The sequence below is a fragment of the Bidens hawaiensis genome, unplaced genomic scaffold, assembly GCF_021521415.1.
Source record: "Bidens hawaiensis isolate Kalapana, Puna unplaced genomic scaffold, B.hawaiensis_p1.1 tig00000820_1, whole genome shotgun sequence".
Classification (NCBI taxonomy): Eukaryota; Viridiplantae; Streptophyta; class Magnoliopsida; order Asterales; family Asteraceae; genus Bidens; species Bidens hawaiensis.
The window spans coordinates 2,599,515-2,625,530 of record NW_027491048.1 but is presented as its reverse complement, the minus strand read 5'-3'; the positions used below and the strand labels follow the sequence as shown (position 1 = coordinate 2,625,530).

The 26,016-nt window shown below is 38.9% G+C and overlaps 2 protein-coding genes across 2 annotated transcripts; one reads left to right on the top strand and one right to left on the bottom strand.

The window, feature by feature from the left end:
* The first annotated feature begins 315 nt into the window (after positions 1 to 315).
* Positions 316 to 1,734, top strand: LOC143540012 (small ribosomal subunit protein eS27y-like). Its single transcript, XM_077033183.1, has 4 exons — positions 316 to 431; positions 516 to 617; positions 1,276 to 1,304; positions 1,393 to 1,734. The coding sequence occupies exons 1-4, from the start codon at positions 429 to 431 to the stop codon at positions 1,517 to 1,519; spliced, it is 261 nt and encodes an 86-aa protein (XP_076889298.1). The 5' UTR covers positions 316 to 428; the 3' UTR covers positions 1,520 to 1,734.
* Positions 1,735 to 13,570: 11,836 nt separating this feature from the next.
* Positions 13,571 to 19,267, bottom strand: LOC143542514 (retinoblastoma-related protein-like). The gene is made up of 18 exons (XM_077035085.1): positions 18,996 to 19,267; positions 18,781 to 18,885; positions 17,780 to 17,922; positions 17,591 to 17,687; positions 17,435 to 17,481; positions 17,122 to 17,320; positions 16,968 to 17,034; positions 16,704 to 16,883; positions 16,439 to 16,629; positions 15,511 to 16,354; positions 15,252 to 15,414; positions 15,100 to 15,172; positions 14,836 to 15,012; positions 14,620 to 14,742; positions 14,387 to 14,531; positions 14,185 to 14,297; positions 14,007 to 14,122; positions 13,571 to 13,928 (listed from the first exon to the last, which is right to left on the bottom strand). The coding sequence occupies exons 1-18, from the start codon at positions 19,089 to 19,091 to the stop codon at positions 13,775 to 13,777; spliced, it is 3,033 nt and encodes a 1,010-aa protein (XP_076891200.1). The 5' UTR covers positions 19,092 to 19,267; the 3' UTR covers positions 13,571 to 13,774.
* Positions 19,268 to 26,016: the final 6,749 nt, after the last annotated feature.

Below are 26,016 nucleotides of genomic sequence, written 5' to 3'. Positions count from 1 at the left end.
GACAAAGGAATGGCAATGATCCATTTCATTCATTTGTCCATTCCATTCCATTTCTTCCTCCATTCCATTCCCCATTTATTCTCTTCCTTTCAACCAAAGATACCTTAGTTCAAAAGGTTATCTAGAAAAATCCCAATGCATCCAAACAAAAATCAAACGGGCCTGTATCAATACAAGCCCAGTCGGTTTCACGGCCCATTGGCCCATTAGTAGAGCTAATAAGCCCATTAAATAACTTTCCAGACCGGGCCCTACCCTAGATCTAACGGCCCATAGTTTAAAAATCCCATCGAACGGTTGTAGACATTCCATAAGCATATATATAAGACTCATCTTTCGCCGATCTCACCTCTACTAACCAGGGTTTGTGTGAGCAGCTGCATCATTTTTGTTCAAAACCGTCATCCTTCGACAAATCTCGAATCAAGATGGTTAGTTATTGATTTTATAATATATAATAATATTATTATTATAGTGTTACTAGTTGTGTATTAATGTAATTGAATTGGTTTTAGGTTTTGCCTAACGATGTTGATCTGCTGAATCCACCAGCTGAGTTGGAGAAGAGGAAGCATAAGCTCAAGCGTCTCGTACAATCTCCTAACTCTTTCTTCATGGTATTATTATTGTTTTATTATTATTATTATTTCATTTCTGTATCACGTTAATTAGGTTATTATTAGGCTTCTAGTGATATTCTTCATTTTCTATTTATCTTTTAGGCTTGTAAATAAGTATATATCTTTTAGGCTTGTGAGCCTATTGGCTCTTGAGTAGCTGTTAATTATTTTATTTATATTAATACGTATTTGTTGTATATATTTTTATAAAACATATACAACAAATATTAATACTTATTTTCTTTATATATATTTAGGGTAGACTCACTTATTTTTATTAATTATTTTACTTATATTAATACTTATTTGGTGCATTTATTTTAGTTTAATTTCTATACTTTATATATAACATATCATAAGTTTTCTAGTTAGTTTATCTTTTTAATTTAGTTATATACTTTCTATATAACATATCATAGGTTTTTTCTAGTTAGTTTTTTCTAATAAATTTGTAGATTAGAATTTTACAAAAAATGTGTTTGTTTAAGCTTATGAAGCTTTTACTTGTGTTTTATATTAGTATAAGCTTATTTTTAGCTCAAATTTTTTTGAATTTTGTTCTAGCTTTTTAACGATCATATTTTTGCCTAACCTAATATATTTTATCAGTTTATGTGAATTGTTTTTTTAAACATTGTTTATTTCTTTTTGGCAGGACGTGAAGTGCCAGGGTTGCTTCAACATGTAAGTGTTTGTGTAGTTTTTGTTTGCAATGTGTTTTTTTTGTTTTGGTAGGATGTGTTTTGAACTTGTTTAATTTTTATGTTGACAGAACAACTGTTTTTAGCCACTCTCAAACAGTGGTAGTATGCGGAAATTGTCAGACCGTGCTCTGCCAGCCGACTGGTGGGCGTGCTAGACTCACTGAAGGATGCTCTTTCAGGAGGAAGGGTGATTAAGATATGAAACTGATTTGCTGTTTCCATATGGTATTTTGCCTAATTTGAGCCAAATTATAAGTTTTAGTCCATTGTTCTAGCTTTTGCTTCTTTCTTTTTCGGGTCGGAGCACAAACATGTTAGTTTGATATTGTTGATTATGTTAATTTAATGGCTAAACTTTTGGATATTTAATATTATCTTGGATTTATTATTTGGTTCTATAGTTGTTTTTTAAGTTATACGTGTTAGACATTAGTTCTGACTTGAAAGGCAACTTGGTTTCCATTGGTTTGTTTAATGCTTTGATTGTGTTCTACAAGTGTTAATCTTTTACATTGCCCTAATGGTACTAGGGTGGTCAAATGCAGTTATTCTGTTCTTAATATACGGCTTTTATGTATTTTAAGCTATGTTAATGCCAAGGGTTATGTTTGAGCAACCATTATGTTTTTATTAGAAAATATTCTGTACATGTTTAGTTTTTTTATAATTTGTAATTTTTTATTTTTTTTTTGTTGTTTGGGCTGATAAACTGTGTATAAGTACCTGATTATGTTTAATGAGAAAGATCCTGTGGCTTTCTACAATGCTTTTAAATATTTGTAAAAAGCGACTTGTTAAGTATAGTTTTGTTCTTTTACACCAGTTTGTCACTCTTTATGGCTCAGAAATAATAAAGTTAATACAAATCAAGAAAGACTGAAATAATTAATGTCTTGGCGTTCTCATTCACAACACAATACTAATTGTTGTAATTCATAGAGTATGCTGATCCTATTGTTTGTGACCATTTCGTTTAAATCTAAGCGTAACTCTTGATTTTTCGGCCCTTGTCTGTTATTTTTCCTATTTTGCTTTTTATCTTTAGCTTAAGGCCTTCACTGCATAAATGTGCAGTCGTGCATGCCTTAGTGGCACATTTAAGGAATATTTTTTTAAAGTGGGAAAATTCTCAGTCGATTGCAATGTGTTGAACAAAATTAATGAAGCTATAAACGGTGACGATCTTTTTTTCATAACATAAAAAAATTGCAATAAACAATTAGAAATGCACTAGGTAATCCGCTGATGCAACAAAACTAATAAAGCTGTAAACGTTGATGAAATGATTATTTTCTGTCAACAAAAAATAGAACTGCACTAGCGTAATCCGCTTCACATGTGTTGCTTCTTTGCACCTTGTCTCTTCTTTACGTATTCTTGTGCATGTAGCATCTCGCCTCTAACTAGGTGACACAGTTTCTCGATGACATTGAGGAGCAGCATTGTCATCGATGACTGTAGTGGGGGCACTTCCCACCCTCAAAGCCCTCGGGAACACCGCCTTCCGGTGCAGGGGGGGTGCTCTCCACACGGCGCCAGATGTGGGATGAGATGAGGAATATGATTGCCTAGCTTTATATTTTTTCTTTTTAATATAAAAAACAATAATATGATTTTTAATGAGAAAATGATTTGAATGAGATCTATCCACTACACCCCTTTTAGCCAAAAACCCCCCACATGCTAACGTGGCGTCACATGCCGCACAAAAAGGCTCCATCCACTACGCATGGTTTCTTACCATCTCTGGATAAGGTCCTATTTGTATTTTAACACTCATCTTCAGTCTCTTTGTTAAGGTCCTATATGTATTTTGGATATGGTCCTATTTGTTATAGTTGCTCAAACCTTCGGCTAGAGTAATCCCCATAGCAAGGTTTTGCGCATTATATTGTTCTAGTTCTTTCTTAGTACATGATTGTATCTTGTAAGGCCCACGTCAGAAAGATACACAATTGAAGAAACGTGGATCGACTCACTGGTAGACGATCAACTTTCCTCGGGTGTAATTATGCTATTTCACCGACGGTTCTCTGGAATCTGGATTCTTCCACCTACAAAATGAACAGCACCGTAAACTTACCCCTCAGAAAGGGACAGAGGGGTCCTCTTTGAGGTAACCCTCCGGTGTGAGAATAAGAATTTGTTAGAGAAGATAATAATCTGAGAGTAAGGAAATTGGAGTGTATTGCTTAATATAGCTGAATACTGTGTAATAGGGCATACCTCTCCTTGTGGAGTTGATGTGGTATTTATAGTGCTAGGGTTTCCAATGATTGGGCTCAGACCCAATTAGAGCCTTTTTGGCCTCCTCCAATTGCTTTGCGCCACGTGTCCTTGGGACACCTGGTGCTTTTTCATTGATTATTCTCTGACCCATGTGCAATCACGTGGTAGCACATGGGTTTTGCTGAGTTATCCACCTTTCATTGGCAGCTGTCAACATCAGCATATTCTTATTCCTTAAAAAGATACCTTCTGGAAGGTTGTCTGACGTGCACAATCAAGGTTGCCCTAATCCTGATTTGGATAAGGACGAGGTTGATTATGTGCATGTGTGATATGCGCCTATCCTGAGGATGCGCGAGGTCTTCTCTTTATTCTCACGCGCAGATGTTTCATGCGCAGATGTGATATGCACAAGCATGTGATATGCGCCACGCGCGGATGCGCCACGCGCGGATGCGCCACGCGCAGATGTGATATGCGTGAGCATGTGATATGCGTCACGCGCGGATACGTCACGCGCAGATGTGATATGCGTGAGCATATATGGTGCGTGAGCATGTGATACGCGTGAGCATATGTGATGCGTGAGCATATGTGATGCATGAGCATATGTGATGCCTGAGCATGTGATGCATGAGCATATGTGATATGCGTGAGCATATGTGATATGCGCCATGCGCATAGGTTTTGGCTTTGTGCCTTCATAATGTCTTGATTTCAAGCCTCTTGTCTATATCTTGTGGGTTGACCCGCCTCGCTCAGTGTTGAGGCGGGTACATACCTCTTCAACAATATCAATAGTTTGGCTTGTCAACTCTTCCACATATTCCTGGATCCTTCAATTATGTTTTAGTTTGTATAACCACATCTTTGCTTATTAGTTAGATATAATTGCCTTTTTAGATCACGAACAAACTCATCGACGTCCACATGTCGATGTTTCAACTGCTGTGACTATCCATCAAGTACATTGTGGTGGTCTTAATCATGTTCACCTCATGAAGATTTGTACAATTGTACCTGAAGAAACGTGGATCGACTCACTGGTAGACGATCAACTTTCCTCGGGTGTAATTATGCTATTTCACCGACGGTTCTCTGGAATCTGGATTCTTCCACCTACAAAATGAACAGCACCGTAAACTTACCCCTCAGAAAGGGACAGAGGGGTCCTCTTTGAGGTAACCCTCCGGTGTGAGAATAAGAATTTGTAGGAGAAGATAATAATCTGAGAGTAAGGAAATTGGAGTGTATTGCTTAATATAGCTGAATACTGTGTAATAGGGCATACCTCTCATTGTGGAGTTGATGTGGTATTTATAGTGCTAGGGTTTCCAATGATTGGGCTCAGACCCAATTAGAGCCTTTTTGGCCTCCTCCAATTGCTTTGTGCCACGTGTCCTTGGGACACCTGGTGCTTTTTCATTGATTATTCTCTGACCCATGTGCAATCACGTGGTAGCACATGGGTTTTGCTGAGTTGTCCACCTTTCATTGGCAGCTGTCAACATCAGCATATTCTTATTCCTTAAAAAGATACCTTCTGGAAGGTTGTCTGACGTGCACAATCAAGGTTGCCCTAATCCTGATTTGGATAAGGACGAGGTTGATTATGTGCATGTGTGATATGCGCCTATCCTGAGGATGCGCGAGGTCTTCTCTTTATTCTCACGCGCAGATGTTTCATGCGCAGATGTGATATGCACAAGCATGTGATATGCGCCACGCGCGGATGCGCCACGCGCAGATGTGATATGCGTGAGCATGTGATATGCGTCACGCGCGGATACGTCACGCGCAGATGTGATATGCGTGAGCATATATGGTGCGTGAGCATGTGATACGCGTGAGCATATGTGATGCGTGAGCATATGTGATGCCTGAGCATATGTGATGCATGAGCATATGTGATGCCTGAGCATGTGATGCATGAGCATATGTGATATGCGTGAGCATATGTGATATGCGCCATGCGCATAGGTTTTGGCTTTGTGCCTTCATAATGTCTTGATTTCAAGCCTCTTGTCTATATCTTGTGGGTTGACCCGCCTCGCTCGGTGTTGAGGCGGGTACATACCTCTTCAAGCCCCCCCAGTCTAATGTGTGTCTTGTCTCGCGCGAGCGAGGTAAGATAGATATTAGACTTAATAGTTTGCTCTTTTAATAGGGTTTGTCTTTTCTTCTTATTACTCATCGGTGCGCGAAATTCTATCCTTTTGGTTGAAAACGAATCGTCCCTGTACGTGGTTGGTTGTTGCTGACATGCGTCAGTGATGGAGACGTGTCAGACTTTTCGTGTGCTCGAGGTGCTACAGTTTCCTTTCATGTCCCCTCACATAGTGTCAGGAACACGTGTCGCGCTCGCGTTGGTCCGTACCTGCGAGTGGTGGCGCGTGAACTCTGGCAGCACCTGTATCGTTTCTTTTCGTGTCCCCTCACACAGTGTCAGGGACACGTGTCGCGCTCGCGTTGACTTACACCTGCGAGTGGGGGCGCGTGAAGTCTGATCAGTACCAAATTTTCTCTCTCCTGGGCCTATAAAAGCAGGCTTTTAGAGTTTTTATTCTTCATCTTCTTTGTTGTTTATTCAGAGCTTTCTATTCCGATAGATTTCCGTTCTTCAGAAGCAACTTGTGCCTGACTCTGTTGTATGTCTGATAGCCCAGACAATACAATCTCCCCCAGCAATCGCCGTGTGAAATCGCTAGTAATGTCTACGTTGAAGAAGACCGGCAAGGGGAAGAGGGCTGCTGAGGCCTCATCGGAGGAGGTAGGGAAGACCAAGGCAGTGAAGAAGTGGGATGAGATCCCCTGTAAAATGAGGCAGTCCGATTTTGACAGCCTTATCGCCTCTCAGGGTTTTCTCCCTGAGTATGGCTGCATGTTGCCGGCGGCCGGGCAAACGGCGGCGGACCCGCCCACCGGCTTTATATCCCTGTATTGCCATTTTTTCACCCACTGCAACCTTCGTCTCCCGATGACAAGGTTTGTGGGTGCGCTGCTTAGGTTTTATGGGATTCATATATCCCAAGTCCATCCGTTTGGACTCGTGCGCATGACTCACTTTGAGTTCATGTGCAAATCTCAGCGCGAGGAGCCCACCCCTTGGCGCTTTCAGTTTTTTTATAAGCCCAAGATCCAAGATTCTTGGTTCTCATTTATTCCTCGCAGTCAGAAGGTCAAGTGCTGCACTGTTTCATTCAAGAGCCTTCATGACTGGTCTGAGAGATTTTTCTATATCAGGGCTGGTGTGATCCCCATCCGCATGACCATGCGCGCGATCTCTTCTGCGCCTGCGGATGTGGGTGTCTTCAAGAACCCAACTGGCGCCTGGGTAAAAAAGTTGACTGCCGAACCATCCCCCGCCAAGAAAATTTGCGAGGAGGCGCTGGTGGGGGTTGGTATGAGCAGGAGGTGGGCTGACAGCGCGACTGAGGCGTTATCCAAGTTGACGGCTTGTGTAAGTTAACTCATTGCATTACTTCTGCGCGAATATAATTCGTTTTGCTGATATCATTTGACTTGTTTTGTGCAGTCAGCAAGGAGTATGTCCACGCCGCCTATGATGAGCATATGGAGGGTGGCTCCGTCGCGCTGGGCGCTGGGGAGGTTGGCTTCCCCGATCGCTTCGATGACATGTTCATCCCTGTTGACCTGGGATTTCTCTTTGACAGCGATGCGCCTGGTAAGCCTTTGTACTTATGCTTATGCCTTTATAATACCAAATTTGGTTAACATTTCCGTTGCACGTATTGTAGATGCGCTCGAAAACTACGAGCTGGAGCTCGCGGAAGAGGAGGAGGAGGCTGAGGTGCCCCAACTAAAGCGTAAGGCTAAAGGGAAAACTGGCGCAGGGGCCAGTAAGAAACAGAAGAAAGATGATGCCCCTGTTGTTCAGGATCCTCCTACTCATGCGAAGGGACTTGAGAAAACCCAGGAGTTTACCTCCAAGTTTTTCTTGTCTTCCCTGCCTCAAAATGTGGGCAGACCTGCTGTCCACACGAGGTATGGTGCCGCTACCTCCTCCCTTCGCGCGGCGGAAAAGGGAAGCGGCGTTGCGCCTGCCGTTTCCTCTTCGACAGGTATACTTTATACTTTATGGTTTTATGAGCGTTATTCTGATAGGATTACTAATGAATCTTTTCTCTCAAATGCTTGTAGAGCCGGCGACGTTGGTGGATCAACCTCAGGCGCAACAAGGTGCCGAGGCTGCGCCGGAGGTCGCTTCGAAGTCCCCTGTTTTACCCTCATAAAAGGGGAGAATGGACTTCATGGCGATGTTTAACTCGCGAACGGCGGTGCGCCAAGGTATGTATTGCACTTTTATTTTCTGACTTTTCTCTTTTTAGATCAAGTCAGAACCATTTCTTTTTGTTGATTTTTTCATAGGAGTCATTGCTGGCGTACAAGCTGCTGGCGGCACTGCTGGCGCCGGTGCCAGCGCCGTTGGTTCTGCTCCTGCTCCTGCAAGCGCTGAATCTCCCATCATCGGGATTACTAAGGAGCAGGAGGCCGTTTTACGCGCCGACCTGGCGGCGTCGAGACCTCCCTCATCTCCTCCTGCGCGCAGCCCTCCTCGCGAGACCGATTTTGGTTCTTCTATGTCGCAGGAGAAAAGGCCTGTTTCAGAGGAGGATGAGGTTCAAGTTGAAGGCTCCGACAGCGGCCGCGCCAGCCCTGCAGCGCCACGAGGTTTCGCGGCGCAGTCTTCTCGTGGGGCTGGCGCTGACTTTTCTGCTTCATCCCCGCAGGTATAAGTTCGTTTTTGCTCCGCTGCACGGACTTCCATATTAGTGTTTTGATGACTTAGATCATTTCTTTGTGTTTGCAGGAAGCCGATCACATTTACCGCCCGAGATGGAATATTACTGAGGACAGCTCATTTCAGTCCATGGGTGTGTGTGAGGACTTCTGGGCTCATTCTGTGCCTCCAGCTGAAAGGAGGTTTCAGGAGGACCGCGCTCGCGAGGACTTGCTCAACGATCATCTGTTTTCTGGGTCGGCTTTCTTTGCTGCCTCCCAAGAGCTTCGCTATGATTACATAAAGGTACGTGATGCTCTTGCGGAAGCCAAGCAAGAGGCTAAAGTGTCTGCTTGGAATCTTTCTGATGCTCGAGAGAGAGCTGAGAAACTCCAAGCAGAGCTCAGCGAGAACAGAGCAAGTGCCAACACCGCCTTCGTGAAGCGCGGGCATGAGCTACAGGCTGCGCGGGAGAAGCTACAGGCGGCCGAGGCGGACGCGGCCAAGTACGCGCGTAGAGCTGGAAGCGGAGGTGCGTGACCAAGCTCTTGTCCAGTCTATAACTGACAAATCATCATTGGAGAGTGAGGTTGCGCGCCTGAAGAAGGAGCTGGCGGCCGCGCGGGCCGAGAAAGATGAAGCCTTGGCGACGGCAGCGTCTAGCCAGGAAGCACTCGATATTGCGCGTGCCGAAAAGAAAGAAGCCTTGGCGGCAGCAGCGTCCGACAAAGAGGAGCTGAAACAGACTAAGGAAACTGTTGAGTTGTTAAACTCTCAGATTCCTGCTCTTGAGACGTCTGTTTCTTCCCTCGCGCAGGATCGCCAATGGCTAATCTCACAGGGTATGACTCGTTGCGCTTACGCGATGAAATACTCAGACGAGTTTCAGGCCCTTGTGATGGATTGCAACGCTGCCGCGCGCTTGGTGGGTCGAGCTGAAGGGTTTAAGGATGGCTGTGAATATAGCATGCTGAAGAAGAACCCATCCGACTACCCTTATCAGCTCGACGTTGCCTGCGCGGACATGGCCGAGATGGGGGAGAAGTATTTGAATACTCCCATTCCTATCCTTGCGCAGGTATTTTAACTTTAATGAGATTACCTTGACTTATTTTCCAAGTCTTTTTGTACTCATATTTTTCCTTATGATTTGCAGATATCTGCGCTTGCTGACCAGCCCGATCTCGGCGCGCTAAAGAAATTACTTGACGAGTGCGAAGGGGCTGGTGGCGGCGATGATTGCGCGGGGAACGCTGCCCCCGCTAGCGGCTCTGGCGTGGCCAAAGGACCCGCTCCTGACACTATTGTGATAGAAGACTCCATTCAGGACGAACAACTTGACTATGGTCAGTTTGGAGATGACGAGGAGCGGGCTGCGCCAGATGCTGAGGGCGGTGATGAGGACGATGAAGAGGCTGACGTCGACGTGAAGAATTGAGAAGCCCTTCATGTTTTTTTTTTTTTTATTTGTAGTTTGTATCTCATCATCTTGTAAACTTGTAAATTTCAATGCTTTGGAATGAAATTTTGTTTTTCCCTTATTCGCATCTTGCGCATTCCCCATTCATCTCTTTATGTTGCATGTTTGCTTGTTGAACATAAGATATGCTTGCACGTTGAAATAAGAACAAGGTTGTAAGGAAATTATTATACTTAACCCTTGTCATATTGTAAGTGATTTTGCCATATCTTGATTATGTTGACACGTGCCTTGGCGTTTCATTATTCCTCTTTTGCGCGACGTTATCGCGCATTTATTATAGGGAATTATGAGTTTTTTAGCCTTTACGTGTCAGTATGTGTTACTCAGATATCCATTACAATTTCATGCGCGACCTCGACCTGAGACCTTAACAACTATGTTTTGGCATTTGCTTTGCCTTAGTTGTGCTTAGGTATTTTTATGGTCAGGCTGCGCAGCATGTAGGATGGATGTTGTGAGTGATTTGAGCTAAGGCTCACATTATTGGGCTAAGGCTCACATTATTGGGCTAAGGCCCTGACGTTTAAGAGTTAAGACTCGTTAACGCGTTTGAGCTTGAAGCTCGCGCATGTATGTTTTACTTCGTTTTATTTTGTTTTGATGTCAATACAATGTTGTCATATTGCTCAAAATTAATAAAGGGAAGTGTGAAACATGTATGCAAAAGGTAATAGAATCCACATTAAGAGAAGATAGCGTGTATCATTATTCATAATGGCTTCCTTGATTACAAATTTGACAATTTTTACAGGAAACATGTTCTAAGCTGTGCTGCGTTCCATGCGCGCGGGATCTTCTTTCCATTCAAATCTTTTAAAGCGTATGCGCCTTTTCCCAATTCTTCCGAGACTTGATAAGGTCCCTCCCAATTGGGGGACATCTTTCCCGGGGGAATCGAGCGGCTAGCTTCATTGTTTCGAAGGACAAAATCATTCTTCTTGAAGTGGCATTCTTTCACGCGCTGATTGTAATATTTTTCCAGTTTTTTCTTGTATTTGGCTTCACTGATGATAGCCGCCTCTCTGCGCCCTTCAAGCAAGTTGAGATCCAACCTCCTTTCGCGCTCGTTATCAATCTTGTTCATCATGATCACTCTATGGGATGGGCATCCAATTTCTGCTGGAATCATTGCCTCCGTTCCATAGGTTAGGCTGAACGGGGATTCGCCATTGCTGGTTTTGCTTAATGTCCTGTGCGCCCACAGGACATTAGGTAGCTCGTCAACCCAAGAATGGGATTCTCCCTCCAACCTTTTCTTCAGCCCATTCAGCAAGCTTTGGTTCGCGCGCTCCACTTGGCCATTCCCCTGAGGGTGGTATACTGAAGTGAAAATTTGGTTGATGCGCAATTCCTTGAGCCAGCTGGATATCTTCTTGTCAGTGAATTGTTTGCCATTGTCGCTCACAATTTCCACGGGAAGGCCAAAACGGCATATGATGTGGCTCCAAATAAACTGCTTCATCGCCTCGGCTGTGATTTTTGCTAGTGGCTTGGCTTGGCAGATGTGATATGCACAAGCATGTGATATGCGCCACGCGCGGATGCGCCACGCGCAGATGTGATATGCGTGAGCATGTGATATGCGTCACGCGCGGATACGTCACGCGCAGATGTGATATGCGTGAGCATATATGGTGCGTGAGCATGTGATACGCGTGAGCATATGTGATGCCTGAGCATATGTGATGCATGAGCATATGTGATGCCTGAGCATGTGATGCATGAGCATATGTGATATGCGTGAGCATATGTGATATGCGTCATGCGCATAGGTTTTGGCTTTGTGCCTTCATAATGTCTTGATTTCAAGCCTCTTGTCTATATCTTGTGGGTTGACCCGCCTCGCTCGGTGTTGAGGCGGGTACATACCTCTTCAGTACCCCCTTCATGTGACGTTCCTTTTTCTGCAAAAAGTTCTCAACCTCCCTTGCTTCTCTCTTTCCAAGGGGTTTGGGGACTTCAACCCTTGGAGAACACCAGGTTACCCTTCCAACCTTTTAGCGTACGGCTCGTTCACCTTTGCTAACCTTGGTCAAGTTGCCCTTGTTCACCTTTAGCTTTAATTCCAACCTTTTAGCGTACGTCTCGTTCATACCTAAGAGATTTTAGTCTTGGATCATTGCTTTTAACTAGATGTTCAATACGTTGAGTGCATTTTTGTATTCGCCATTTATATCCTAACTCTTTTGAACGAAATATTTTAACTTTCATCCCTAGCTCAGTGATATACATCTCTACGTCCACAACCCAGATTCCCATAAACCGTCAAATTCTTGGACACACCTTGACCTTTCTTAGCTTCTTGTAGAGACTCTTCTTGATTCGGTCACCGTGTCATTTAATCGACGTATTCTTATATTGTTTGTCATTTAGTTGCAGGGGCACAGCTTCACTTGGGCCAGGGGTTCCCCCCCGAGTTTATGATTTTCACAATACATTACCCGTTTTTGGCCGAAAATTTGAGCCCGGCCGGCCCAAGTTTATGATTTTCACAATACATTTTGAGTCCGCCCCCCGACAAACTTGTCCAAGCTTCGCCACTGTTTAGTTGTCTTTCTAAACTTCAGTTCAACACTTACTCTCTACTGAGTTCAACATTATCTCCAATAGCAAGTCATTTAACTTTTAACGAAAGGCCCGGCCGATCATACCAATGTTAATATGATAGTTGTCCCGATCATGTATCTCATTTTCTTAATAGTTTATTCTTTTGCTTCATAAAAAACCACGTGACATTTTTATTATTTAAAAATGTTTTAAAGTAACAAAAAAAAAGAGTAAGTCTTCAAAAATATAAAAATATCAACACAGGGGCAGGCAAAGCTACTCTACCTACCTACATGGGTATGGGTTCACCCGGACCTAATCTATTTTCGGTTTTATTTAGAGCATATAGTTCGTATCAACTACAGAACCTCATTAAAATTTTGAACCCACTAAAATGAAGTCGAAACGGATGTTTTGGTTTTTGCTCACCGAGTCACCGGTTTACTCATTGCTTGAAAACAGGTGGAAATAGAGATGAAAAGTTTTGAAGAATAGAGACAATAACTAGTTAGATAGGAAGGAAGAATTTCTGATTTTATTTCTGATTTTCATTGTTATTAACAATTAAAATTAGAAACATAGATACTTTTAAATCTGTATATTTTCTGTTTTCTCTTATAAGTATAAATTAAATGCTTGCATATTCTTATTTGTGTGTAGTTATCAATATATGTGTTTCCTAGATTTTCTATTTATTGTTTTTATATTACGTCTAAATTATGTTGTGATATATTTTATTTTTCTTATTTTAATATTAAAATATTTATGAGGTTCTTAAATTTAGTTAAACTGGTGATCAGTAAGACAACCGATTTGACATCCGTCCCAAGTTTGAATTGACATGGTATTTGTGCATTTATGGTTTTTTTTAAAGAAAGACGACCAATCCGACCTAAACTAGACCCGACCTGAAAATTTTAAAATTATGTATTTGAAGATCATGATGTGACCATACCAAAAAACTTCGCCATATTGTAATAAATCCAACTATCCAAACATATCAAATCAAATTCATTAGAAAATTTTCTAGGTTCCGTCACTGTTAAGTGTTAATCATCATGCCAACCAAGTATTTTAGCCTTTTAACTTGGTATCAATGGTTTCGAACAAACATCACAAAACCATATTCTTGTGACTTTTACAGTTTACTTGCTACATGTAACACAAACCTCAAATTAAATAACTAATTCTTTGGTTTAACTCAACTTTAAACTCATGTTTGGGAAAGGCTGCAACATTAAAACAGGAAACTGAAATTATTTAAGTTAAAAAAGCAACTAGAAATCCAAACAAACACAGATCATTTGAGGTTAGTGGCGTCTACTGTACAATAACTTCACCGCTCATTCCATCCCCGTTCCCAAATCAAATCAAATCAAATCAAAACCAGTCTGCTCGTTCGCCCTCCACTCTATATACACACACAAACTACCATCACCCTCGGCTATCATCATTCCTTCTTCACCTGACCACTCGATGAACTCCCACCTTTCCCGTTTTGAAGTATAAGACTGTTTGCCACCAACGAGTCGCTCACCAACCCAACGTCAACTTCATCAAAGTTCAGCGACGCTCTCACCTTCTTCGTGCTGAGCCCCCCATCACTAATAATAAAAAAAGAAAAGAAAATTGGTCTTAACTTTTAACAAACAAAATGATGCATTCTACTGTTGGTTATATACCCGTTCAGGCGGTTGTTGATGGCAGTCAGATCCTTTGATGGGCTCTGGTACGCGTGTGTACTCTCCCCGACACACGCATAGTAGCTTTTAGATCCATGCGATATTAGAGCATCCATCTGGAACACATAATTATCATATTAATGTTTATGAAAACTATACCTTACAAGTATATTATTACCTTTGTTGACCGCAATGGAGAGACGTATACATTATGCACTGCAGATACTTTCTTTGGAGACATATCAGGTAGGGTCGGGAATAAAGATACCTTGGGCGAGCCAGGGCATTGACCTAAAAGAACACAGTCAATGCGTTACAAAATGCATATATAATATGAATTGAGTGATATTATAAAGATATAACGGGTATGAACATATTACCGTCATCATGATTGTTTGTTTCTGAAACCTGATTAGTGATTTTAGCAGCTGCTGACGGAGCAAGTTCAACCAACAACGGCTTCACAGAAGGAATGAATATTTCGTTGTAAAACATGATTATATCGACATGATTCTGCCCGGTATTCTGTTGCCAAAAAGAGTTCAAAAATTGTTAAAATAACAAAAAGATAATTTAAAAACTGGAATAGCGAGATAAAGACAGGTGGCGATACCCCATTGTGGCGAGACGATGACCTGTCGTCAACAAACACGGCACGGAAAACTTGAGGTTTACAATGTGGTTGCTTTCTGTAGTTGAAGATAATTTCTTTAAAAGTTAAGCTCAGTTGAGAAATCTGCAGGTTATGACCGTAATAATATAACATTAATTAGTAACGAATAATTACTAAACACTGTTATTGAATTTTAACATATGTGTAACAGTAAACCTTTGCAACTCCATATAAACAACATAGGATGATCTGGTCGATATGGCGGTTGAAAAACAGAGACGTTCGTTGACTCAGAATCTGCTGGAAAAGACAGTACACCCTTTCTCGTATTTCTTGTGACAATTGTAGCCTTTCAACCATCCCATTGATTCTCACAGCAGCTAACTTCACAATCTGGTCACCAACAAAAAAAACATCATTATTAATAATTATTAATCATTAGTAAAGATAGCTTCTTGTACAAGTTTAAAGATTTCCCACCTTGCTAAAGAACAAATTTACCGACGTCTCTGCACATGTTTCTCCCCTACCGGTTGGATTTGGCCTAGTCGGACTGCAAAAAAGTGAAAAAATGTTAATTCAAGAATTACGTTAATTTAATAATTATTATAAAGTTTTACACATTTTTTTACCTGGCAAATGCGGACTGCAAAGCAGGTGATAATATCTTTGATTTAAGATTATTAATGCCCAAAAGACGATCTTTAACAGGTGACGCGAACGAATTCCGTTCAACCAAAACGCTTCGATACTCGGTGCAAACCCTTTTTGGTGATAAAAGGATGTTACTCTTACCTAAAAATATGTACTTGAATGTGTTAGCTCATATAATTAATTATATCCGCATAAATGGAATGTTTTAATTTTTAAAAGTATCAAACAACCGTTTACCTGGTGAGCTGTCACGTTTCTGCAAAGACGGTACAGGTGGCAACCCTCCACAAGACATATTACTTTGCAGACCAATTGCATCCAATGACGGCATAGGATCCGCCAACAGCCCACGACGGTTAATTTCTGCAGAAAGCACGGGTCTTGCAACTGTCAAAGAGTTGTACAATGAAGAGCCTTTTTCCCAAACCATACTTTCTAGAAGCCGTTCTTCTAACGAATTCAAATGCCGCCTTAATTCGCGAGGAAGAGATTCTTCATGTCTGATGAAACTTTCTATAACTTTACTTAAATCAAAAGCAAGTATTCCTGTTCTTTCCAAAACAGCTGGAAACAACATAGTAACTGTTTTATGAGTGGCGAGAACAAGTTCAGCTGAACACGCGAGCATACATCTATGAAACCGTTCGTTCGTTAACAACGAGGTTAAATTATTCCCGTTTAGTATCTGGGATTCTGCTGTACACATTGCTTGTAGAACACGATAGTATAACTTCAACGCTTCCAGTCTACGTTGTTCTGCCCAAATATTATCCATTAAGTTTGTACTCTGCATGCTTGAAATTGCATTTCGGTCGCCGATTCCACTGCTGGGAAAGATAGCTTCTAGTATTATACGGGCCCGCTTCACGACATCAGCAGTTACATCCTTGTCACATGATGACAAGAACCGTTCAAGCTCTATTGATGGTTTTGATAGAAGTGGAGACACGATTGTCCGCAGCCATTTCGCAGTGGTCATTGCTGTGCTGACAGGTGTACCTTTAATCTTTGATGGGGATCTGCACGGCGAAAGCGGGCTTGTTATTGTCTTTGTTGGGGACGTCATTAAGTCAAACTTCCTCTACAAAAAGTCAAACCACTAATAAGTATTTTACAATTTACACGTCCGTATTTAGTAGTTTAGCACTAATATAGTAATATATACCTTAGTACCACTCATATTAATTGCACCACCGGATAAGCTGCTAGAACCAAGTAAACTTTCCTCATCATTAATGAATAGTTTTTCATCTATTTCGCCTTCTTGACATATTGCTTTATTGTAATCTTCTTCTAAAACTTTCAAACTGGAGGACAAAGATGACTCTAATAAATCTTCAAAATATGTTAAACCATCTGCATTTGTAATCATGTAACTTTTTTACTACATATATTACACAATAAATAAAAACAAAGTATTTTATACAAACCTGTGTCGATATTGTCCAAGTTTCCATTTTTACATTCGGAAGCCAAGCGAGGTTTTTTCTTCAAAATTTCTGCCACTACATCATTGGTTTTGACCATTAATTTTCTTAATTCTTCTTCTGATGTTTCATACATGACGCAGAGCGATGCAAGTAGGTCAACACCTTTATCATCCTTTTTAACTGCAAGTTATCCATGTTTTTACAAAGTCAAGGTAAATAAAAGCATCACTTATAATAAATTGAGGTAAATGATGAAATGGTTACCAAAGGGCGAAGAGTCATTAATCGAAATCTTTCTGAAGTGAGCTGGGATATGAATAATCAAAATTGCCTATCACAGGTTCCAAAAATGTAAAAAAGAACTTCAATAATAAATTAATAATAATTAGTTTATATGTAACAGTTAAGTGTCACAAACCAGAATAGAGACGATTCCATTAGTGCAAGTGACCAAGTCCTTGTTACGACTGAATGCATGGACTCGCAGAGCTAAAAATAACAGCCATCCAAAACGATGACAGCTGGACATGTAATCTTGAGAGTTGGCGGCGACTGACTGACCATCAGCAAGATCAGGGCTTGCTAGAAAAAGCGTCTGAAATGCCCGTTTATAGTACCTAGCATTATAAATAAACAAAAATATATTACAAACTGTATATCAACAAAAATTTGCATTAACAAATAACAAACAACAAATTAACAACATACAACAAAAGAATAAAAGTACTCACTTGCTTAAAATGGTGAGATGCACAAAATTAGCCTGCAACTCTTTTGCCTAATTAAAAAATTAAAAAAGAATCAAAAAACTTAATACAAAATTAAAAACAACAGAGCCAAATAGACACGACTTACGAATTCCTAAAGTTACATAATTTTAGTTATACCTGAAGTCGAGTTTCCCAATCGGAACCGTAAAGATTGCTTAAAACGGGACCAGCCTTGACCACAAATTGAGGCAGTTCTTTGAAGAAATCAACATAACTGAGACCAAAAAAAATGATAATTGATCAGCAAAAGTAAAAATTCACAAAAAAAAAAGATTCACTAAGTTCAATCGCAAGTTCGCAACATACTTCAGTTTTGCCACACTGAGTATTTGACACAAGTTGAAGCCATTATCATTAGTATTAGCAGCATCTTCTGTGGCATCTTTCTGACTTAATCTTTTCAATGAGAACAAAATAAATGCGAACCAGTAGTGCTCCGCTTCCTCGGGCTGATCGAATAAATACAAAAGTTAACGTCAGCAACTTAATAAAAATAGATGTTCCCTCAATCCGAAAGCTAGATATAAATATTCATTTAATCCCTTCAGGAAACAACCAAGATTCGTTTCCTATCTAGCATCACCTTTTGACACTCAATTTTGAGGTGTAATTACAATAATAACTAAAAATATATGAAATTATTTATGATTCGTTAATGACATAAATCAGACTAAAAAGCCCCAATTATATGTTTTATTCTTTGAAAAAAAACAAGGATAATATCTTTTCATACGCATAACAAACTACAAGACTCTAAAAAACATAAGGGCAATATATTTAATCCATTCAAGAAGCAATCAAGATTGCCATTTAGCTCTATAAATTACATTATCATTACTAGCACCGCCTTATGACACTCAATTTTGAGATGTAAAAAATATGAACTTTATCATATTTTTCAAAAAAGATTATGTAAAACATTATTCTACAAATCAGATAAAAAGTGCTAACAATTTCTTTATTCATAACAAAAAAAAATATGAATAATATCTTCACAGAAGCATAACCAACAACAAAACTCTAAAAACATATTTTTTAAGAGAAATACAAATAAAGATGAAATTATAAAACTTCACCTTTTGACACTCAACTTTCAGATGTAATTACAATATAAATAAAAAAAATATCAAATTTGTTATAATTTTTTTAAAAAGATAATGTAAAAAAACAAATTTACAAATCAGATTAAAAAGCCCTAACTAATTGTATAATTACTAATAAAAAAACAAGGATAACATCTATTCATAACCACAAATTTATAACAAAAAGAATATATATAAAAAAAACATAATTTCAAAGGGCAATACCGTCCAACTTCCAAGTGTAGAAGCATTTGTCAAGAACAGATGCTTGCTTTGATTAAACAACTGCATAGCTTCATCTAATTCCTTATCATTCATTCTTAATTTTCCCTGAACAAGTCAAATTCAACAAATAAAATATCAAAAATCAATTCTTGAATTTACATCACACAAATTAATAATAATAATAATAATAATAATCCAATATGCAAAAACCAAACCTTGCAGAAGTCTTTAAACCGAGCTTCAATAGTATTATTATTATTAGTAGTAGCTCTAGTTTCAACGGTAGGATTTAACGGCTTCAAATCTTCCATCTGAATCAGTCAAATCGATTCACGCAAATATCGCCACCAAAACCCTAAAAACCTAACAGATCTAACAAATTAGACCGTTATACTTCAAGAACACGAAAACCCAGTAATAATTAACCAAGATCTTCAATACCCAGAACCCTAATAACCCAAATTGAGCCTAATCAAATAGAATTGAATCGAACCGATCTATAAAAACCCTAGCTTTCGAATACCCAGAAACAAACGGCAGCTGCTGCAGCTGTATCTGTATGTATGTAATATTATTATTATTATTATTATTATTATTATTATTATTATTATTATTATTATTTTGTGAAATAAAAACCCTATCTTTTATTTTTCCCTCTGCTTTTGGGGATCCGGCGGTACGGTAGCGCGGGAAAAACAACAAACATGACATGGCATGATGGCTATGTTATGTGTATATATGATGGGTATACAGCCAATGAGTGATTGACACGTCACGTGTGGACAATTGTTTTACCGCCAAAACCAGTATCTTTTTCGAGGGAAAATCACATGCGGTGTGGGTACATGGTTGTTACGGTGGGTTGCGTTGTAGGCTAGTGTTTCTACAGAATCCTAGGGCCTATGACTAATAAAGGGAATTAATAATTATTGAATTCAGAATATTTTGTGAATACTGATATACCTTTTATACGAGTCCTATAGGTTTATACTAACTCGTGTGATTTTTTTGACTTTTTTGTATCTGACGTTATAGAGAGATGTATGATGTGTCGTTGACCGGGCTTTAATATGAATTGTATGGATATACTAGTTGTATAGGATCACGTGACGAGACGAAGAGTTATTTGACGCAATACTATATTCTAATAATTAGTTGATTCGATATACGATTCGTGTATAAATATTTGGCACGGTACAACTTTCTTGTTAATTATTTGACATGTTAGGAGATTAAAAGAATAAAACGGGCATAAACATAGCTTAGAAAAATAGTCATATTTTAAACTAACCAATAGAAAAATGTACGAGCATAAACACCATTAACAAAAATAGCTAGGGGTGAGCAAGATAAGGGTCGGACCTTTGAAACCCGGTTATCCGACTCTCAAAACCCTTAATTAGACCCGAATATATATTATGGGTAGGGTTAAGGGTATTTAAATTTCACCTTAAAGGGTAAAGAGTTTCAAGAGTCCGACCATTTATCAAACCCTTGACCCGTTTACTAGTTTCTAGATAGATATACATCATAATCACGATTAATCTGAAATTTATGAGAGATTCGTATTTCGTATACGATTCATACGAAAAATTCCAACTATTAAGAAAAATAAAAATAAATGGTCATATTACTGAATGGAAACAAATATATGGGAATCACTGAATTGTTCTCTACATGTAATTTGTGAATGTGAGTATTATTTGCGTAAGTTCAAATGGTTAATAAACTTTCGAAGTTAGACGTTACTATGTTATCAAATGAGAGTATAATTGTTTTATGATTCATATATTAAAGTTATATATGAGATATGCAACTAGTAAATGCAGAAAAGGAGATGTGATTATTGTCTTAAAGGGTAGAGGGTTAGACCCTTGAAACTCTTAATTATACCCGATCCTTTTCTTGTTTATAGGGTAGGGTCATGGATCCACGTTTCTTTCTAAAAGAGTAAAGGGTTCGGGTAGAGTATTTGGTAAAAAGGTCGGGTCGTACCCTTTGAATAGTCATAAAAATAGCTGTTAGGAAAATTTATGTGGAAAACGGGTCGTTTAAACTATAGCTTTTTTTTTCTGAAGTCGTGTGAATCTTATAGAATCGGTCAATGAGTTCTAACAAAAGCTGACACTCAGGGCCGGCTAGTGGGTTGGGTAATCGGGCGAACAACCATGACACTTAATTTTCGGGGGCACAAATTTTTTTATATATTTTTAATATTTTTTTATAAAATATGTACAAATCTTAATCCTCTTATCAGACATTGGACCCATTCTTTTTTTTAACCACAACCCATTTAACGTATCGGGCCTACAAGCCTTTTTATCGTTAGGGTTTACGGACCTTTTTATTTCAGCTCGCCCGATACATTTAAATTCTCGAAGACGGCTCTGCTAATAGTCATACGAGTAATATGATCCTATACGACTTGTGTCTGTGGTCCCGAATGTCTACACAGTGGGCCTGGATATTTTTACAGATCATCAATACATGCTTTGTCCTCCTATTTTAAATATTTTTGTTTCATTTTTTTGGATTATGTACACACCTTGTGCATGTTTTAGCATTTGTGTTGGTAACATGTTAACTTTCAAGTTACAACAACTCATACCAATGTTATGATATTAGCCCTAATTATAACAATATTTTCGAAGTAATAACTGAACTAAGAAATATGCTGAGTAAACAATATGATATTTTTGTTACTTCTGGATATCAACCTTCGTACAAATACATTCTATTTATAAGGCAAAAACTACTGTGCAAAAAGTAAACTATCGACAATCTAAACTATTGTATTTCACTTGGAGTGTTCGTGTGAATAAAAGTGTTTGACAATTGTGTCATCCATCATTCATCAATAATACATAACACTCCCCCTTGGATGACACCATTTCAAAACGTCGGGGTCTTGAAGTACTGCCTCATTAAAAACCTTGCTAAAGGAAAACCCAATGGGAAAAAACTTTAGCTAAGGGAAAAAGAGTGCAGTATATAGCTCCCCCTCAAATTGCAGGTCGTTACATTGTTCGTACATGGCGCATGCCAATATCATGAACATGTTTCCTGAATGTTGCTGTGGGAAGTGCTTTTGTGAAAAGATTAGCTGAGTTGTTGCTGGACTGGACATATCTCATTTCAACCTGATTGTCTTTAATAAGGTCTCGAGTATACTCAAAGTATCTTGGTGGTATATGCTTTGTTCTGTCACTTTTGATATATCCTTCCTTCATTTGCGAGACACAAGCTGCATTATCTTCATAGATAGGAATTGGAATTCGATCTTTCTCTAGTCCACAAGAAATCAATATCTGTCGTGACATAGATCTTAACCATACACATTCTCTTGAAGCTTCATGCAATGCAATGACTTCGGCATGATTTGAAGATGTTGCAATGAGTGTTTGTTTCTGAGAACGCCATGAAATCGCAGTTCCTCCATTCTTAAATACATATCCAGTTTGAGATTTTGCTTTATGGGGATCAGATAAATAACCTGCATCTGCATAACCAACTAACCCTTCTTTTGAATCGTTAGGATAAAATAAACCTAAATCAACAGTTCCTTTTAAATACCGAAAAATATGTTTAATGCCATTCCAATGTCTTTTAGTAGGGGATGAACTGAATCTTGCCAATAAATTCACTGCAAAAGAAATGTCAGGTCTTGTACAGTTAGTAAGATACATAAGTGCTCCAATTGCACTGAGGTATGGTACTTCGGGACCAAGAATCTCTTCATTATCTTCGCAAGGACGAAATGGATCATTGTCAACATTGAGTGATCTAACAACCATCGGTGTACTTAAAGGATTTGCTTTGTCCATATTGAAACGTTTTAAGAGTTTCTCAGTATAAGTTGACTGATGCACAAGTATCCCATTATGCATATGCTCAATTTGTAAACCAAGACAATATTTGGTTTTTCCAAGATCTTTCATTTCGAATTCTTTCTTTAAAAGAGCAATTGCTTCATTAATTTCTTTTTGTGTCCCAATTAAATTTAGATCGTCAACATACACAGCTATGATCACATATCCTGATGTTGTCTTCTTGATGAAGACACATGGACAAATAAGATTATTTGTGTATCCTTTGCTTATCAAATAATCACTCAAACGATTGTACCACATCCTTCCAGATTGTTTCAGTCCATACAAGGATCTTTGTAATTTGATGGAATACATTTCCTTAGGCTTTGAGCTTATTGCATCGGGGAGTTTAAATCCTTCGGGAATTTTCATATAGATGTCACTATTTAGTGATCCATACAAGTAAGCTGTGACAACATCCATAAGACGCATCTCTAACTTTTTAGAGACTGCTAAGCTGGTTAAATATCTAAACGTAATAGCATCCATAACAGGAGAATGCGTTTCTTCATAGTCAATTCCTGGCCTCTGAGAAAAACCTTGAGCTACAAGTCTTGCTCTATATCTTGTAACTTCATTTTTCTCATTTCGTTTTCTCACAAAAACCCATTTATATCCTACATGTTTCATTGACTTTGGTGTAATGACAATAGGTCCAAAAACCTTTCGATTGTTTAGTGAGTTTAATTCAGCTTGCATAGCATCTTTCCATTTGTTCCAATCTTGTCGATTTTTACAATCATCTACAGATTTTGGTTCAGGGTCATCATTTTCTTCCATGATATCGCTTGCCACAGAATAAGAAAATATATCATCAATATTTTCCATTTCATCTCGATCCCACATTATATGTGATTTACCATAGTTTATTGACAATTCTTTATTGGAATCATTTATTTCTTCCTGAGGAAATGTTATATCATTTATTCTTTCCTGAGGGAAGGTTTTGTCAATCATTCCTTCCTTAGGGTCACTATCCTTCTCAGAACCCTTTCTTTTTCGAGGATTTTTATCCTTTGAACCGATTGGCCTTCCACATTTTTAACGTTTTTGAGATTCATGAGGTGCATTATTATGGTTTTGCTTGCTTGGAATCTCAACTCGAGCTGGAGCATTAGCAGCTGGTATATGAGATTTAGTGACCCTGTTTATATCAGTAAATGCATCAGGTAACTGATTTGCAATTTCTTGTAGATGTATTATTTTTTGAACCTCTGTCTCACTTTGTTTTGATCTTGGGTCTAGGTGTAACAATGATGGCACACACCATGATATATCTCTTTCTTGTTTTTTCATTTCTCCCCCTAATGTCGGGAACATTGTCTCGTTAAAATGACAATCAGCAAAACGTGCTGTAAATACATCACCTGTTAAAGGTTCAAGGTATCTTATGATGGAAGATGTTTCATATCCAACATATATTCCCAACATTCTTTGGGGACCCATTTTTGTGCGTTGTGGTGGTGCAATAGGAACATACACAGCATAACCAAAAATTCTAAGATGAGAGATATTTGGCTCATTTCCAGAAACAAGTTGTGTGGGAGAGTATTTATGATTTGCACTTGGTCTCACGCGGATTAATGATTCGGCATGCATAATTGCATGACCCCAAATAGAAACAGGGAGTTTTGTCCTCATTATTAATGGTCTAGCTATTAGCTGTAGGCGTTTGATTAACGACTCGGCTAAGCCATTTTGTGTGTGTACATGAGCAACAGGGTGTTCTACAACAATCCCCACAGACATGCAATAATCATCAAAATCATGTGATGTAAATTCCCCCGCATTATCAAGCCTTACTCTTTTAATGGTATAATCCGGAAAATGTGCACGTAATTTGATAATTTGAGCAAGAAATTTTGCAAAAGCAATATTACGAGTCGATAATAAAGAGATATTAGACCATCTGCTGGATGCGTCTATTAAGACCATGAAGTATCTAAATGGTCCACATGGTGGATGAATTGGTCCACATACGTCACCTTGAATTCTTTCAAGAAACATTGGTGTTTCTTTATCGACTTTTAATGGCGAAGGCCTTGTAATTAATTTTCCAAGAGAACAAGATGTACATTGAGGCATTTTATCTATTTTGTGGATCTTTTGACCTTTCAGTGGATGCCCATGTGTATTTTCAATGATCCTTTTCATCATTGTGGATCCTGGATGGCCTAATATGTCATGCCATAAGTTTATGATACCAGAATCGCAACAATTTTCTTTGACTGCCATATGTGCTTGAGGCACATTTATATATGTATAATGCAAACCAGAATGGAGCATTGGCAATTTTTCCAATATTTGATCTTTGCTTATGATATGCAAATATTTTTCATTACTAACAGTCCTTGACTGAGTATCATATCCATTATGATATATGTTTCTGAAACTCAACAAATTTCTTGTTGATTTTGGGGAAAATAAAGCATTTTCTATTTTGAGTTTTGTACCATTTGGTAATGCTAAATTAGCTTTTCCCACTCATTCTATCAAGTTTGTAGGACCTGATATTGTATTGATGATCCCTTTTGTTGGTTTCAGTTTATAAAAATATTTTTTAGATCTAAGTATAGTATGCGTGGCTCCACTATCCGCTATACATATATCTTCTTCATTTGTTTGATCTTGTGCTCCGGTGATTTTCATTTTAAATCTTGAAAAATATTAAGAAAAAAAAATAAGTGTATAACGAAGACATATGATATTTTAATAATAACTTTATTTAATTGAAACACAAGTAGTACATGAAAGAGAAACTACATAATTAAAGATAATGAGAACACACTTAATAATTGCATCTAATTATAGTAGTCAAGCAACTTTGTTTCAAAGTTCCACCCCAAAGTCTTCAACGCTCAGCTCAGCATTGATATTATTAAAGTTATCAACATGGTTCACTTCTTTCTCTTTTCCTTTTAGAGAGGCTTGGTACAGTTCACACAGATGTGGAGCTGTGCGACAAGCCTTTGCTCAGTGGTTTGTACTTCCACATCTAAAACATGAAGTGCCATTGTTTTCGGACCTACCAGCTTCATTCCATTTATTTTGGTGGTTGGAATTGGTATTGTGTGGGACATGATAATTATTGGCTCTCTGGTTACGACCACGGCCACGACCACGACCGTAAGAATTATTGTTCCATTTGAATGAAAGCTTACGATCATTAAAATGTCTTTTGTCAAAATGACCACGGGCACGTCCACGGCCTCGTCCTCGACTTTGTTCCCATTTATGACCAGAATTTTTATGAGAACTTTTGTGAGCAACATGTGCTTCTGGTATTGCTAATGAACCCGTGGGACGAGATTGATGATTTTTCATCAATAATTCATTATTTTTCTCTGCTACAAGGAGCAATGCATTT

Excerpts from the sequence above, each read along its gene's own strand:
- LOC143540012 (XM_077033183.1), top strand. Across the intron at positions 618-1,275 it reads CTCCTAACTCTTTCTTCATG|GACGTGAAGTGCCAGGGTTG; the intron begins GTATTATTATTG and ends TCTTTTTGGCAG. Across the intron at positions 1,305-1,392 it reads TGCCAGGGTTGCTTCAACAT|AACAACTGTTTTTAGCCACT; the intron begins GTAAGTGTTTGT and ends TTATGTTGACAG.
- LOC143542514 (XM_077035085.1), bottom strand. The coding sequence starts at position 19,091 with ATGGAAGATTTGAAGCCGTTAAATCCTACCGTTGAAACTAGAGCTACT. Across the intron at positions 17,688-17,779 it reads CTCAGTGTGGCAAAACTGAA|TTATGTTGATTTCTTCAAAG; the intron begins GTATGTTGCGAA and ends TTTTGGTCTCAG. Across the intron at positions 17,321-17,434 it reads CATCTCACCATTTTAAGCAA|GTACTATAAACGGGCATTTC; the intron begins GTGAGTACTTTT and ends TTATAATGCTAG.